Source organism: Sander vitreus, chromosome 19 (genome assembly GCF_031162955.1).
Source record: "Sander vitreus isolate 19-12246 chromosome 19, sanVit1, whole genome shotgun sequence".
Classification (NCBI taxonomy): Eukaryota; Metazoa; Chordata; class Actinopteri; order Perciformes; family Percidae; genus Sander; species Sander vitreus.
In genome coordinates this window covers 7,289,183-7,304,876 of record NC_135873.1, presented here as the reverse complement: position 1 = coordinate 7,304,876, position 15,694 = coordinate 7,289,183, and the positions used below count along the sequence as shown (strand labels likewise).

Below are 15,694 nucleotides of genomic sequence, written 5' to 3'. Positions count from 1 at the left end.
ATTTTGATTAATTAATCACAGAGTATGTAATTAATTAGATTACATTTTTTAATCGATTGAAAGCCCTAGTTAAAACATTGAGACACGTTGAGAAAAAAGATCCGTATTTTGCCGTAATCCAATGACACGGAAAAAAAGTAATCCACAGCGATCAGTAGATCCTCAAAAAGGGTCACGGTGTATCCAGCAAGGCCTATACGAGCGTCACATTCACCAGCCAGCTCCAAACAGTGAACGAGGCCTCTCCACTTCGCCAGTTAAACAAAGTGGAATAAACGTATAAAAGTCCAAATCTACACAAAACCCGCAATCAATTAGTAAGCTGACATCACATTTATATACATGGCATTTAGGAAACCTTTATTGCAACGTTGGCACGGCAAGATGTCCAGACATAATGCAACAGTAATTTTAGTTTTTTGCGTCCTACTGCTCCCATCGTCAGCCAGGTCATATTTTTTTTATTAAAGCAGTATATGAAATCTGATGTATTACCTACCACCATTTAGTTTTGTGTTATTTAAGATATTTATAAAATATCTGGTCATGCCAGATGTAATTATTCCACTCATTTTTTAAACAATGCAATTGCCCATTTCAACCACCAGGGGGCCCCCTGACCCCCAGCAAACTGATGGGAAAACTCATGGGTCAGACTCATCTAGTAGCGAAGGAGAGCCGAGACTAAGAGCTACATGAAAAAATATGCACCAAAACAAGCCACTTTGAAATTTTGCTGTTTTCATGAATACTAAAGTTGAGTGACAGCTCCCGGTGGTCCATTCCGTAAATACCGAAAATGCTGTTTTCAGTCTCAAAAATGTCCTGCTTTTCTCTGTTTTATATCAAATTAAACTGAATTTCTTGGGGTTTTGGACTGACAAAACAAGACATCACCTTGGACTTTCAGAAACTGGGATGGACATTTTTCACTAATTTCAGACATTTTATAGACCAAACAATTAACCAATAATGAAAGTAATTGTTAGTTGCAGCACCAATACCGACTAATCGTTTCAGCATCAGTTGATAGACATGTGCGTCCAGTTTGGGCTGACTTTCAATGTGTTTTTACAGTAGACCAAAGGCAGGTTATAAAAGCAGACTATCTGAAGTTCAGCGATGGATCCTGCAAACTGCTGTCGGGGCACAAATTCCAGGACAAATATGTTGTACTACATGCAGAAAAGCTGCTGCTCTACAGAGATATCAAAGTAAGTACACTTTTATTTCAGGCTTAATCTACTTCCACATCAACTGTAACTACTTGTCACCATGGCTTTTTGCATGCAGACACAAAGTATCGGGCAGTGAGTGCTTTGTATCAAGAGGGAATTGAAAAGGTTACAGAACTGATTTAGAAAACTGATGTGTTAGAATGGCGCCTACATAACTGCAACCAAATAGACAGAACTCCACCCAAACTCTCTCTGATTCATCTCCCTGGTGACATGTCCGTCTCAGGGTTCCAAATCTTCGAATTAAGTAGGAAAATAAAACATACTGATGGCAGCGGACTTCCCGCTCTCTTTGAAAAAAGGAAGAATACAGCGTGTGCTTCAGAGAGGACCAGCAGGCCCGAGTTCCCTGGAGGCCTTTTCTTCACAGCACATTTCTGCAGTTGAAACGTGGGATTCGTAAAGGAGTGTGAATAAGTGTTAATAATTGATGGAGGTGCAGTAATTCTGGCAGTAGGGGATGATGGAAAATTATGAGGTGTGTGTGTGTGTGTGTGTGTGTGTGTACGTGTGCGTTGGTTGGGGGGAGGGGGGGTGCTTTACTCACTGAAAGCTTCTCTAAATATCAAGTCGCAAAAGAATGTTGCTGATTGCTGTGTAAATGCTAAGAAAATTAGACTTTTTTATTTATTTATTTTATTTAATTGATATTCTTTGGCCACTGCAATTAATGCCAGGTCTGTTTTTAGCACAAATTATGTTGGATGAAACAGAGAATGGGTGCTTCCACTTTGTTCTTTGTTGCTTGGAAGAAGAGGTTTGCTGGTAATGATTCAAATTGATTGTCGTGTTGTTAACTGCACAGATAGTTTGATGGCATTTTATTTTATTTTGGTTTATATAGTTAAGTTGAGTTCAATGTGTTTTTTTACCCCTTATTAAATATATTCACCCAAAATATTCAGTTGTTCTTGCAGGGCACTAAAGCAGAGAAAGTGATCCAACTCAACTCTGTGAAATGTTACCTGGGCCTGAAGAAAAAACTCAAACCTCCAACCAGGTAAGCTGCACTCACATGCATACTGTAATATAATTCTAGTATTTTCCTAAATCTGAATGTATGTGAATGAGAGAGAGATTCAAATCTCTGTAGTAGATTCACTAAGACTACCAAGTTAACCACTTTTGTTGCATGTCTTGCGCTGCCACATACTTTTAGTTGCATTGGAGTCAAATTTGAATGCACTGCTGACTAGGGCTGCCTGGAAATGTATTTTTGTGTGAGTGTGTGCGTATGTGTGTGCGTGTGCAAAGCCCTGCCCTTGATGAAACACAGAGATCAAACTGAGTGTCTTTCGGTTTAATTAAAGGCATTGATTTTTTAAGGATTCTGTTATTCTACATTATAAAAAAATAAAATAACAAATATACAAATTCCCAAATTGAAACCGAATACCTACCCAACGAAGGAATATCAGCATACTGAATTGGAAACATCAAACATACTCTCTTCTTACCCCAAGAAGAAAGGCTATAAGCAAGAAAAAGGTGATCAATAATATCCTGTCAGCTGAACATGAAGGTCAGGGACTAAATTAAAAAAGACACCTTGAATGATAAAAAAAAAATCCACCAGGGAGAGTTTTGGTGATTCTGTGTAAAATATGTACGTGGAAGGAGTATTTTGAATCATAACTCTACGTCCGATTAGCTTTTTTTTGTCATGTTACTCCACCCACTGCGGAAGACCATGATATGTGGCTGAAAGCTTTAGAAATGCAGAGTAATTGGACAATTCTTTCAAACTGCTGTTTGTCAGAATTGACCTTTCACATTCAAATGTATTATTCTTATGTGATATAATACAAGATTACTGCTGTAAATGGATATAAACAATCTAAAATCAAATATGTATATCATTGGCAGATTCATACAAAACAGGGGATTGCACCTATTATAATACCTGCACTTAAATCCCAAACAGAACTAAAAGTGTTTAACACAAAAGCCAAACTATGGCTTAAACAACAACAGAGATGGGAGCACTAATGGTGTCCTTTAGCGACACACTATTTATGTAAATTCTGTTTTTATTTGATTTTATTCTTTTAGAATTTAATAGACTGTCTGTTGTGCTGTGATTGTTTTTTGTAAAAGCCTGACCAGGGACAAGGACTGCAAATTAGCGGAGGCTAGACCTTGCATCTCTCTATCATATCATTTGCTTGTGATAATGTTATAGGTAATGTCCCTGATAAATAAACAATAAATAAATATAAATTCAGTCTTATTGCTTGTATATTGAGCTCCTGTAAAGTGCAATTTATGAACATTTATTAATTTGCTGCAATATTCTTTGTTTCCATCATTGAAATGGTTTTCATTGTCATAAGATATGATTGAAATGTGGATGATGGCTAATCTCTCCCTCTGTGAGCAGCCAATAAAACAGCGCCACAAATGTTACACCTGCTCCTCCCAGACGTTAAATCACAGACACAACTGCCTCTGCAATAGCTGTCAATTGACAATTATGAGCCAGTTTTAATGGTCATTTGTATAAATTTCCATTCCCTCCTTGCATATTTTCCTGTAATATTTCCAGTGCAGAAACTCGGTGTGGCTGCATAAAGAATGTGGTCAAACGTGACTCATTAAAGCCAAAACAACTGCTGCACATTCTGAGCAAATCCACCCCTCTGTGTTATTAAGATGAACAAGTGACTATTTAGCTTTGTTACTGTCTTTGTTTGTGTGTAAACTATTTGTCCCCAAAGATATATTGGCCTTTCTCTTCCCTCAAAGTTTAGCATCACCAGGTGATACCCAAGCCCATCCTGACCCCATCTTATTTTTCACAGTAATGAAATTGATTAAATGTAATTGCATTTTAACAAATACAAATTATTCTGCATATAGAAACCATTCCTGCCACTGTTTTATTTTAATTATATTCTATTATTATAATTTATGACACATGCCAAACCCTCAGCAGTTCTTGTTGGTCAAACAAAGAGGATATTTTTGAGAAGCCAAACCCTATATATCACACTACCCAATTCTAATTCCTTATAATTTTCCCCAAGTTGGAATTTGGAGTCTGGGGAAGCGTGAAAAATGAGTCCAGTAAGCGGTTGTCTGCATTACGGCGTCCTTCAGGGGAGAGAAATTTGATAAGCGAGCAGGAGTGGGAGATGAAGAGAGAGGGGGATAGAGGGACAGAAGGAGAGGATGATACTGCATTGTATCATAGATATACTGTTGAGTGGGCTGTGGGAGAAGTGATACGGTGAATAAAAAAATAAAGACAGAGTGCTGAAGAGAACGGAGAGAGTCATAGTGAGAGGGTTAGGAGAGGCAGCGCTCCAGTACCTCATTAAGCAGAGGTCTATCTGTGAGCGGCCTATTGTTGGGTTGGTTCGGATGCCTTAACTCACAAGAGTGGTGCTCTAGGCTGCGGGCTCCCTATCTCTGCACCCTCTTTTGCTTTGTTCTTCCCCCACGTTTCTGCTCCTGTTCAGCCACAGCTGTGAAGGGTTTCAGAGAAGGTGTATTCTCCAGGAAGGTGGTCTTTTCACCTTATACTGCCTATGTGCAGGTTAATTCACTCTGAAACACACATATTTGCGTCTATGTATACACCTTTAAGCACACAAAAATCTGAGTGAAGAATTCTTCAGGGAAGAATTTCTCTTTATTTAGCTTCCAGCATTATACAACTATTTCAAATGTGATCATTTAATGAACAGTTTAAGCCTGAGCTTGTGTATTGTACACTTTGACACAGAGAATATTGAGGTCTGCCCTTGCATAAACATGTTGGCTGTAACTCCATTGATTGATTGATTAAATTAATTCCACTGTTTAGCGCCTAGCATTTGTAGTGAACTCTTTGCATTGTGATTAAACGTTTTTAACCTGCTGCTATCTTCAACAATACTTTCTCAACAACTTTTTTTCTTTTCTGGAGTTGAATACTTTAAAATGTTTTCCTTTGACCCAAACATGTTTATAACCTCTGTCTTCAAATGAATTTGGTGCAAAGAACATTACGAGTTCCAGTTTTGCAGAAGCCAAATCTCAGGATCTGACCCCTGTCCTTATTATTTTACAGCTGGGCCTTCACAGTCTACACTGAAAAACAACAATGGTGAGTGCAGAAGTTCTCTAATTCAATAATGAGTTTGACATGTACTTGTTCCACTTAAAATATCTCTAAAAGAGAAAGAATCAAGTGGAGAGTTAAAAAGTTGAATTTAAAGCACTTTGTAATGATCCAAGTGGATTAGTAGTGGGACTATCAGTGCTGTTATATATAAATATATTAACGATGATCACATGGTGAGAGGCTGCTGTCTGGTGGACTCATAGTAAGAGAAATAACATAATGATTTTCTCAATTTAAAAAAACTAAATCTCTGTTTAAAGCTTCCTTCTAAGCCATTATCTGCTGCCTTCCAAATTGACAATTGCATTTTTTTGAGAAATACTAGCTATCCTTTTAACTTTTCTGATATCAGTATAAATGTATTCTAATATCATTTTAAAGTTATTTAAATAAGACCTTTTTGAATAAAATGGGGATATTTCTGTTGTTGAAGGAACCACACCTCTCAAAAGAATATTCAGGTAAAAGAGAATGCTGGGCTTTAGTTTTTTAGCTATTCTAGCGATGCAATGGCTATGCTAGATGGTCGGTCCACCACTTTGGTCCCGACTAAAATATCTGATTTATTTGAGGTTATGCATATTTAGTTCTTATTAGCAAATGTTAACATGCTAACACACAAACTTAATGAGTTAACATGGTAAAGGTTATAGTTGTTAAACATCTGCATGTTAGCATTGTCATTGTAAGCATATTAGCATCCTGATTTCTAGAGAAAGACCTTGCTTTTAGCAAACATTTGGCCCACAGTAACGTGCATTACAGTATAGTACATGACCCCATTAGCAGACACCAGAACCAAAACCAAACAGAATACTGTACAAACCTGTATAGGTGACAGCTATTAGTTAAACCATCATCAGAAAAATACTTGCAGCACTAAGGGATACTTTACCTATGCAGATTCATGTAATTATAGTGGATAGCCAACCTATCATCAAGCCTATTTACAGTGATCCATGAACTGTCCCCTCAGAAGAAACTGTCCAGTGCTGTGACTCACCAAACACAGTCACCTGGTTAAAATTAGTGTGAAAATAATGAGGTAGAAATCAGTGACTCATGCTACTGAACTTTCCCTCCTCAGGCATTTCTGCTGCGAGACGAGGGAGGCACAGGTCAGCTGGGTGACGGACATCATCAGGATGAAGGTAAGATGACGTGCAACAGAGATCTTTGAACTAGAGTGAGGGATGCACTCATGCAAACGCTTGATGAAGGAATTTATTAAGCAGAGCATGCGGTGACTTTAGGAGGGCAGGAGAAATATGTGTTTCTGTCTTTTCTCTAACCCTTTTACTGTTACTGCAAACCAAAAATAGCAGTGAATGTGACATGCACATTGCGGACAAATCCTCCTTTTCCCTTCCTTATTTGGAGAAAAAATACATGAGATTACGACCGGAATAAATCATCTTTTACAATCTATATCTCAAAACAAGGAGAAATGATAAATCATATTTTCCCCAATCATCCATTTCCATTGTGCTGTTAGGCAGATGAAATACATAAATAGGGAAAGAACTGTAAAGTTTTTGAGGTCACTCAGCAATAACATAAATCATTTTATGTGGAAAAGCTGTAAGAATAAGGTCAAGGCGACTGTAACAATCACATTGTGGTACTTAGCCCCCAGATACAGCTAAGTGTTGTCGCTGTCAGTCGCTGACACAGCACATACGATATAAATAATGCAAGGCAAAGCAAACACAGGGAGAGCAGCTACGGATGTGTCATATTTGTTTATTATTTTTCACTCTCATATTCATCCCTAACTACTAGTGAAAAAAACATCTTGTTTCCTCATTAGACTAAATACTCATCGTGCCTATTCTGCTCATTTCCAAGTAAATTACTAACTTGAACATCACACTCATCCTAAACTGAAAGATCTCACCGTATCTTTAGATTTCACCGCTCTGTATTGTAAGCTCAGCATATTTAATAGGTATTAGCCCTCTGCTCGGCTTCTTTTTATGGGAACCTGTCTGCAGCACGGTGTTGTTTATCACAGGTGCTTACTGTAAAAGCCTTTTAGTGCCTTAGTTTGGGTTAGCAAGTAAAAAGGGCAACACTGTCAGGGAGAGATCGATCTAAAGGGGAAGGCAATTTTTGTGTGGTGTTTCAAGGTGTTTATTTCAGTGGGCTCAGTGACTTTTTGCCGCTCTTCACTGAAGCTCTTAGCTCTGCAACAACTTAATCTATAGCAGACTGGAGCCGGCTAAAAATATTAGGATTCTCCTCCCAAATCCGCTAAATATCAGGATTGTCAGCTTCCAACACAGGGGCTTGTGGGAAGGACACAGGACTAGTGGGAAGGGCAGAGAGAAAGTGCAGATGAGAAAGTAGACAGAGAGCACTTCAGTGTTCTTTATTTCCTTTCTCTTACCTGTTAGTGAGCATTGTGCGCCGACAGTTTCCATAGCAACTGGGGATGGAGGACCTCATTTTGAAGCAAGGTGGAATGGCTGGTGGTGGTGGTGAGTGTCAGAGGGTTGGGGGAGGGTGTAAAGATCCAAGGACAGGTCCTAGCAGTGATGAAATACAGATTTGTTAAAGAGAGACAGTTATATAGGTCTGGTGGTCACACTGATATAAAAGGAGAAGTTGTTAAAGAGAAAGTTTAGCCAGAGATCAAAACACCGTTCCACTGCTGCGATGGCACAGCCTTCTGACTTTCCCTCATTTTTAAAGATGCTTATTAGTCATATAGGACTTTGGCAGGCAACTATTAAATAATAAAACAGTAGAACAACATGAAAATCATCACAATGGTAGTCAATGAGGTGTAGAACAAGAATCTGGAGTTTGCAGAAAACAATTTGAAATTTTTATGAATTTATTAAATATTGCTTTATAGCCAGGTATACAGTATAGGACTTTGGCAGGCAATTATTAAATAATAAAACAGTAAAGCAACATGAAAATCACCACAGTGGTAGTCTCTGAGATGTAGAACAAGAATCTGGTGGAGTTTGCAGAAAACAATTTTATTTTATTTATTTTATTATGAATATTTTTTAAAAAGTCTGCCAACACCAAGCGCATACACCTTGATCCTACCACTCAACCTAGTGTTGACGCGCAATATATTTTTAAGAGTAGATGGCGTGAGCGCGCTCCTCCGAAGCACAGATGGCGTGACCGCAGTCTATTCTCCTCACTCCTTTGTGCTGTCAACCAGAAGGCAAATGTAATCGACTAATCAACAGAGAATGCATGGTGTAGGCTACCAAAGGTTATAAATTTACCTATTTATAACATATGTGAATATGGGGTTGCTGTTTAGTGCAGTGGGATAATGTTAAAGGCTTATCTTATACTTTCTCACCTGAACCTGGCTGTTTTCTTTAAAAAAAGAAACGTATATCCATCTATGGGGAAACAGACTGAGTCAGAGTTTGTTGTTCCAGTGTTTCAGTTCTGATATGAATGAGTCTGATGATCCTTCAGGTCAAATTATTTATTTTTCATTGGCATTGACTTATTTATAGTGTGTGTGTGTGTATGTGTGTATATATATATATATATTTATGATTAAAAAATAAGAAAGTGTCTGGTAGGGAGGTAACTGCAGCGCTAGGCTTAAGCTATTTTTAGCGGTGCTCAAGCCGTTACGGCAGGCTATTAATAGCACACTTTAAAAACTCGTTGTAGGCTACTCCTAAGCTACATTTGCCTACAGTTAGCAATTTTGTCTAACGTTGCACAACAAAATTGGACTCCATGGTGAATAAGCTAGGCTAAGTCAGATACAATTGCCATCATTGTGATCAGGGAATCACAGATTGGTTCCACAAATACTACACCTGTAGCCTACTTAACGTGTTAGTTCGATTAGATTTCATTTTCACTCCATTAGCCATACCTTTTCAGTGGTTGAAAGTAGCCATACTCTGACGACTGTTCCCCAAAGTTATCTGCGCAGACTGAACAGTAGGCTGAGGCGCCCTCGTTCAGGGAATCGCAGACAGGCTGTTGACTTTAGGCTACAACTGAGCTGAGCCTGTCGTCATTTATCCTATTCCATCGCTAAAATCAGGTTTGCAAAAGTAATAACGTTTGAGCAATAAACGATTTCATAAAATCACAATGATAAGGACTTTATTTTTCAGGGGTGCTGAGATGATGATAAAAATAGCCTAGCACCGCATTATGATTGACACTGCATTAGAGACTCCCCGACTTGCGTTTGTCCCATTGAATCCCCATCAACAATCGTTTTTTATTACCATACTAGTAATGTCTGCTGAATGCTGTGTGTGTTTTCAGTATGGTTCTGACCTCTGTTCAAAGACCGGTAACTCAAAAGAAGCTGCAGATAACAAATTGTCTGGAGGGAGAGCTTTAACTGAAGGCCGGAAGATTCCATTTCCAACACTCAACCACAATACCAGCAAACAGGTGAGAAGTCAGTGACAAAATGCATATATATATATATATATACACAGTCGTGAAAAAATTAGGACTTTTTTTTTAATTAAAGCATTAAGATCAATTTGCAAAAGATGATTTTTTTATTCCTCTTTTTAGTCAACTTTAGCATGGGTGTCCTAATTTTTTCACATGACTATGTGTGTGTATATATATATATATATATATATATATATATATATATATATATATATATATATATATTAGTGCTGTCAAACGATTAAAATATTTAAATGCGATTAATCGCATTAATGTCCTAGTTAACTCGCAATTAATCACACATTTTTATCTATTCTAAATGTCCCTTGATTTCTTTTTGTCCCATTATTTTTTCTCATTTTAATGCTCTTATCATCATGATAAGATACTTTTAAAACGGTCCCTGAACCGAAAGATATATATACATATATATATATATATATATATAATATCTTTTAGCGTATAGACGTTTATCGTATAGCGTTAATTTCGATTAATTAATCTGAGAAAAAATAACGCGTTAAAAAAATTAACGCAGATTAATCCATTCCATATTGACGTTTGCATACAGACGAAAATCTGGTGCCACTGATATGTCTGCGCTTCTCTCTGATGCTCTGAAACAGACGTTACAGGAAACACAAACCCCGCTGCATGTGACGCTAGTTAACACAATACTCAACAGCAGCTAATGTTAGCCTACCGCTAGCTAGTAGCTGGATTAAACACGGTTAAAATGCTGACAGCTAACGCTAAACGGTGTAAAGTTTGACTGTGTTTTACTGTAGAGGATTCAACACCGGTATGTACCAATCTGTAGCTGCCGTCGGAGAAACACAGACGGTGAAACTGGTAAACTACAGCCTCGTGGTGCATTTAAAGTTATTGTAAATGTCCATTTCCTATCTGGTTGTTGTTTTTGTCGTTCAACAGCAATTTACTAGTGAAATAAGTTATTGTTATACATTATTATTAAATCATTTAATTTTGACCATATGGCCTTAGCAATAAACAAGCCGTTCTTTAATGTCACCGACTGTTGTTTAGTACCCTTTTTTTTTCAGGCACCGTTAATTATGTATGCGATTAATTTTGATTAATTAATCACAGAGTATGTAATTAATTAGATTACATTTTTAATCGATTAACAGCCCTAATATATATATTTTAATAAGGAGCACCTTGTTCAATTGTATTTGTCTGTTGTGGATGTAAAAATATGAAACAACAAAAGAAGCACAAAACGGCAAACAACCACTAGATGGGAAAAGGGTATTTTACAATAACTTTGAATGCACCACGAGGCTGGCGAGGCTGAGTCTGTGTTTTTTAGACAATGGCAGCTACAGTCTGGTGTTAGAATCCTCTCCAGTGAAATACAGACACACTTTACACCGTTTAGCTGTCAGCATTTTAACCGTGTTTACTCCAGCTGCTAGCTAACAGTAGGCTAACGTTACCCGCTGCTAAGTGTAGTGTTGATTAGTGTCCAGTGCGGCAATGTTTCAGTTCCTCTAACGTTTTCGGAGCATCAGAGAGAAGCGCAGGCATTTCAGTGGCGCCGAAATCCGCCGATAACGGTCGTTAAGGCACCGGTGCCATATTAGCACCGGGTCTCGCCCCCTCTCCTGTTTTCTTTGTTTGCTGACAGTTATTTTGCTACAGTCAAGTTACATTGAGAGAAGCAAAGGAATATGTTTTCAATGCTTCAGCTCAAGATTTCGTTAAAATGTTTCACACATTCAAAACAAGTTCAGTTGTAGTTCAGTTCAACTTGTTACCACCACTGTGATGTTGATGTGACTATTTAATTTCCTATGTAAATTTGAGTACAAAGAACTCTACTGACATGACAAATGTGGTATGATTGCTCCTGTAGTCTGTGGTTGACTTGAATCCAGTCTACTGCAATTCATCTTTATCTGCCATATTTGCCCACAGCTGTCAGACAAGAGGATTTCTCTTGTTGATGGCAACCCAAGGCCCACCAAGGGCGCCACTCCCCCCCCCAAGACAATCACCACAGCCAGTTGCCTGAAGCACAATGTCATGCTCAAGGCCCCAGAAGTCCCACTCAGAAGAATCTCTGTGGATGCTGGCCAGCCTCGACACCTCCCATCCCCATCCCTATCCTCATCCAGACACTCCCAGCCTATGGCTTTGCCTGTTCCTCCTCAGGGTAGCAGTAAGACCCTCGGCAGAAGACCTGTTCTGGGTGAGGAGGTTCTGATGCCGCCTAATCTGATGAATGAACTTAACTTGGTGATAAGCAAGACTAGTCGCAGTGCCAAGAGCAATGACTGACAGGAAGTCAGGAGAAAGAGAGGTCAATTTGAAAGGTAGACAAACCAGATTCCAGGGCTGAGTATGGAAAGAAAGACGTGGAGACTGACAGAGAAAGACCACGCAATGCAGATGGAGCCAAAGGAAGTTGGTTTTATGAGGGGGGGGGATGGACTATGAGTTACCAAATGTGTCACCAGACGTATAGTAGTGGATGATATTTGCAGAAAAAACGTTTACCAGACATATTTTTTGCCTCCTGTAGTATACCCAGTTTGTAGTTTAGTGCATTCAAAGTTTAAATACATAGAATTGATGAAAGAGTCATCTGAAGACGCCACTCCACAGAAACACCATCACATTTCCACAAATAATAACACCATCAAATGTAGTAATGTCATGCTCAATCAAAAGCAGGCCTTGAGAGATAAATTAACCTGAACAGAAACATAATCCTGAACAGATTACAATCTAACTTTTTTGAATTTCCCATTTAATGGTCTCTGTTAATACTGTGTGGGCACACATGCTTTTATATTTATTATTGACTTTCACTTTAGAAAACGATAAGTTGAGGAGAAATACTGTGCTCTGGTCTCTCACTAGAGCAGTGCAAATAAAACATTTATATCTTTGCCAAAAGCACTGGCTAAAAATTACCTTTCCTGTGTTTCCACAGAAATGCAGATGGTGCGAACAATGGAGATGGTAAAGGTGTCAGTGTGCAAGTTTGTATCAGAAAGAGAGATACACACAGGATATAGTTTTTAGAGAAATTGCCAGTTTTATACTTTTTCACAGCAATGAAACTACAAATACACCCAGATCCCTCAGATAATTACAGTTAGGTAAAAATAAAATACCGCATGAAGTAAAGCCATTAAAATAATATGAGAATGAAAGCATCAGTATTAAATGCTAATTACCGTCATTGCTTTCAGGTTTATTATGCATCATGATTGGATTTTTTTCTTCTGTTAAATTGCTAAGAGCTCTATATCTGTGGTTTATACCCATTTTAATATTGCAATTTCCCTCTGCAGGTTTATATAATTCAGTCATTTGGGCTGTTTTCTCCAGGTAAATCTGCTCATCTTTATATATAATGATATCATTATTTTTATCAAATTCTGCATTTTCTCGAATGAAATGTAAGAATAAACTCCCCATTTCATGGCACACGCTGTTGTTGAATAATGTATAGCCGTCAGAAAATGCACACGTAGGCAATTGTCACACAGGTTCCTGCATGAAAAATTCATATTAACATTTTATTTTCATTATGCCAGCTGCTTGTCCTTTGTTTCATGTCCTCAAATTCTAATCACAGAGCTGCCACATTTGTGCATCATGGTCTGAGCATTTCTTATTAGGGCTTTGTTTGAACTGTGCAAATATGTGTTTTCTTCCCTCATCCATATTTGTTATATTACTATGTTCATTGCACTAGTGGAAATGAATATTTTCCTACTGAATTGGAGAGTCATTTTAGTTCCATCCAGCCTTGCTTCCTCTGGCAGTACTGTACAGTATAACCTCTTGGTTCTGATGTGCGGAAATATACCACATGTGCCTCTGACTCATTTGTTGAGCACTAAATGCTATTTCCTTATAATCCCTTTACAATTCTGCATTCCACTCTCATTTCATGTCTCCTGTATGTTCTTGCACTGACGCCATACCATCTCAAGGTCTCCTTTGCGTCTTTCCTCGGACTGTCATCTCTGTGCACTGTATATTTACCTCTTGTGTCCGCTGTGTCTGTACATCCCAGCATTTTTGCCATCCCTCTGAGGCCTATAGTGTACAACGGTCACCATATGGTGTAAGAAAGTTCAGTGAAAAGCTCTGCAAGGTCATTATACACATTGACCATATCACTCTGTCGAGGTAACAGCTTGCGTGGCTGCAGTGATGGAAAATAACTAAGTACGTTTGCACAAGTATTATGCATAAGTACAATTTTAAGGTACTTTGTTTTTATTTATGCATTTATTGTAATCCACTTCACGTGTCAGCTAAATGACATGTAATGTCTGGTGAAATTATGTAATAACATTTAAAAAAAAAAAAGAAACACGAGAGAAAAGTTCTTAAAGTAAATTAAACCAATGTCACATAATATAGTCTCGCTTTGCCAGACCCTCCTCCCGCCGCAGAGGAGGGTCACGTTTTTCTCCAATCCGGGATAGGAGAAAAACGGCATTTCTTTAAATCAATCACAATCGTCATGGGCGGTGCAAAGCTCCGCACGGAGCTGTTGCAAAATGGCCTCGGGAAGGAACTTGTTTTGGTGGAACGTGTATGTTCAAAAGTTGTTTTAGTCGTGCAACAGAAAACTCAGATTGGACAGATAGTCTAGCTAGCTGTCTGGATTTACCCTGCGGTGATTTCTGGAGGAAACGGACATCGACGAAAAGACATGCATCTGGCAGAATTTCCTGTGGCCCAGCAGCAATCCCAGAAGTGGAACGTCACGGATATAGACTATATAGAATATAATATCAGTCACATGTGCTTTTGGATCCTTTTTTGTAGTGACACTTTCACTCATTAAAGTATCTGAGTACATCTTCCACAGCACTCATTGGCCACTTTATTAGACACATACACCATCCATCCAATACAACAGCTGTGCAGTACATTTTACCTCTATAAAGCTCATGAATAATATATTTTATGGTAGAATTGCTAGAAATGCTTGAATTGAAATGGATTGTATATGTGTACCCACTTAAGGTAGTGTGGCCACTGAGGTTATGATCCCCATATAGAATATGATGCATTGTTAAAGATTAAACTTACCAATGGTATATAAAGTGGCAGTTGCAATAATAAAATGCTGCCTCCGTGTTAATGCAGTTATATTTGTAATAATCCAGTAATATAATATTAATGACAATGATTTAAATGTCAATTTTGAAGAAATCATATTTATACTTAAATATCCTTACCTGTCGTTGTGCATGTGTTCACTCATTTACTTCAAATCACATATACTTTACATCACATTTAACACATTTTGCAAACCATGCTAATGTGTTTAAGAAATGTTGATGTATTATTCATACTATCCAGGCAGCTATTGGCTTCCATTCATATCTGTAAATTATGGAAATGAAGTAGCAGACTCTTAAAACTAGCTTGAGTTGTGAAATCCGTCGCAGTGAAGATCAAGTCTACACTAATTTTTATTATAAATTATGAGGTAATTCCCTGCAGAATTTGCATCAATTTGCATTTAAACTGCAGTGCCATCAGGCAGCAATCATTTTTCTTTGACCAAATGCAGTGTGTTCACTGTGATGCAATAAACAACTCTAAGTTTTAAGAGGCAGCTAATTGATGAACTCATGCCTGGAGCAGTACAACAATCCCAAAATCTGAAACTGTGCAGCATGTATTTAAATTTGGTCAACAAAAATATAAAGACTAAATGATTTGACACTTGAAAACACACAGATATGGTGCTTTAGTGATAATAATGCTGATGTGCTTTTGCCTAGAATTTATGTTGTAAAGGAGCACTTTTGTATTGTGGTATCACTATTTTTAGTCATGGAGAGTGAAAATCTGAAGCTGTGTGCTCATAGTCATACAGTACATGCATGCAGAGGTATACAGTAGCAGAGTATGTGAGCTGTATGCAGTT

At 38.0% G+C, this 15,694-nt stretch overlaps 1 protein-coding gene across 3 annotated transcripts in view; it reads left to right on the top strand.

The window, feature by feature from the left end:
• The window catches only part of arap2 (ArfGAP with RhoGAP domain, ankyrin repeat and PH domain 2), a 127,109-nt gene extending 113,784 nt beyond the window's left edge, over window positions 1-13,325 (top strand). For 2 of the 3 annotated variants that reach the window (XM_078275748.1, XM_078275749.1), the window contains exons 28-33: window positions 1,078-1,214; window positions 2,156-2,238; window positions 5,293-5,328; window positions 6,434-6,497; window positions 9,619-9,750; window positions 11,701-13,325. In XM_078275748.1, coding sequence (XP_078131874.1) covers window positions 1,078-1,214; window positions 2,156-2,238; window positions 5,293-5,328; window positions 6,434-6,497; window positions 9,619-9,750; window positions 11,701-12,063 — 815 coding nt within the window. In that variant the 3' untranslated portion in view covers window positions 12,064-13,325. The remainder of the gene's footprint in view (window positions 1-1,077; window positions 1,215-2,155; window positions 2,239-5,292; window positions 5,329-6,433; window positions 6,498-9,618; window positions 9,751-11,700) is intronic. The other variant, XM_078275750.1, reaches the window with a different exon arrangement.
• Window positions 13,326-15,694: the final 2,369 nt, after the last annotated feature.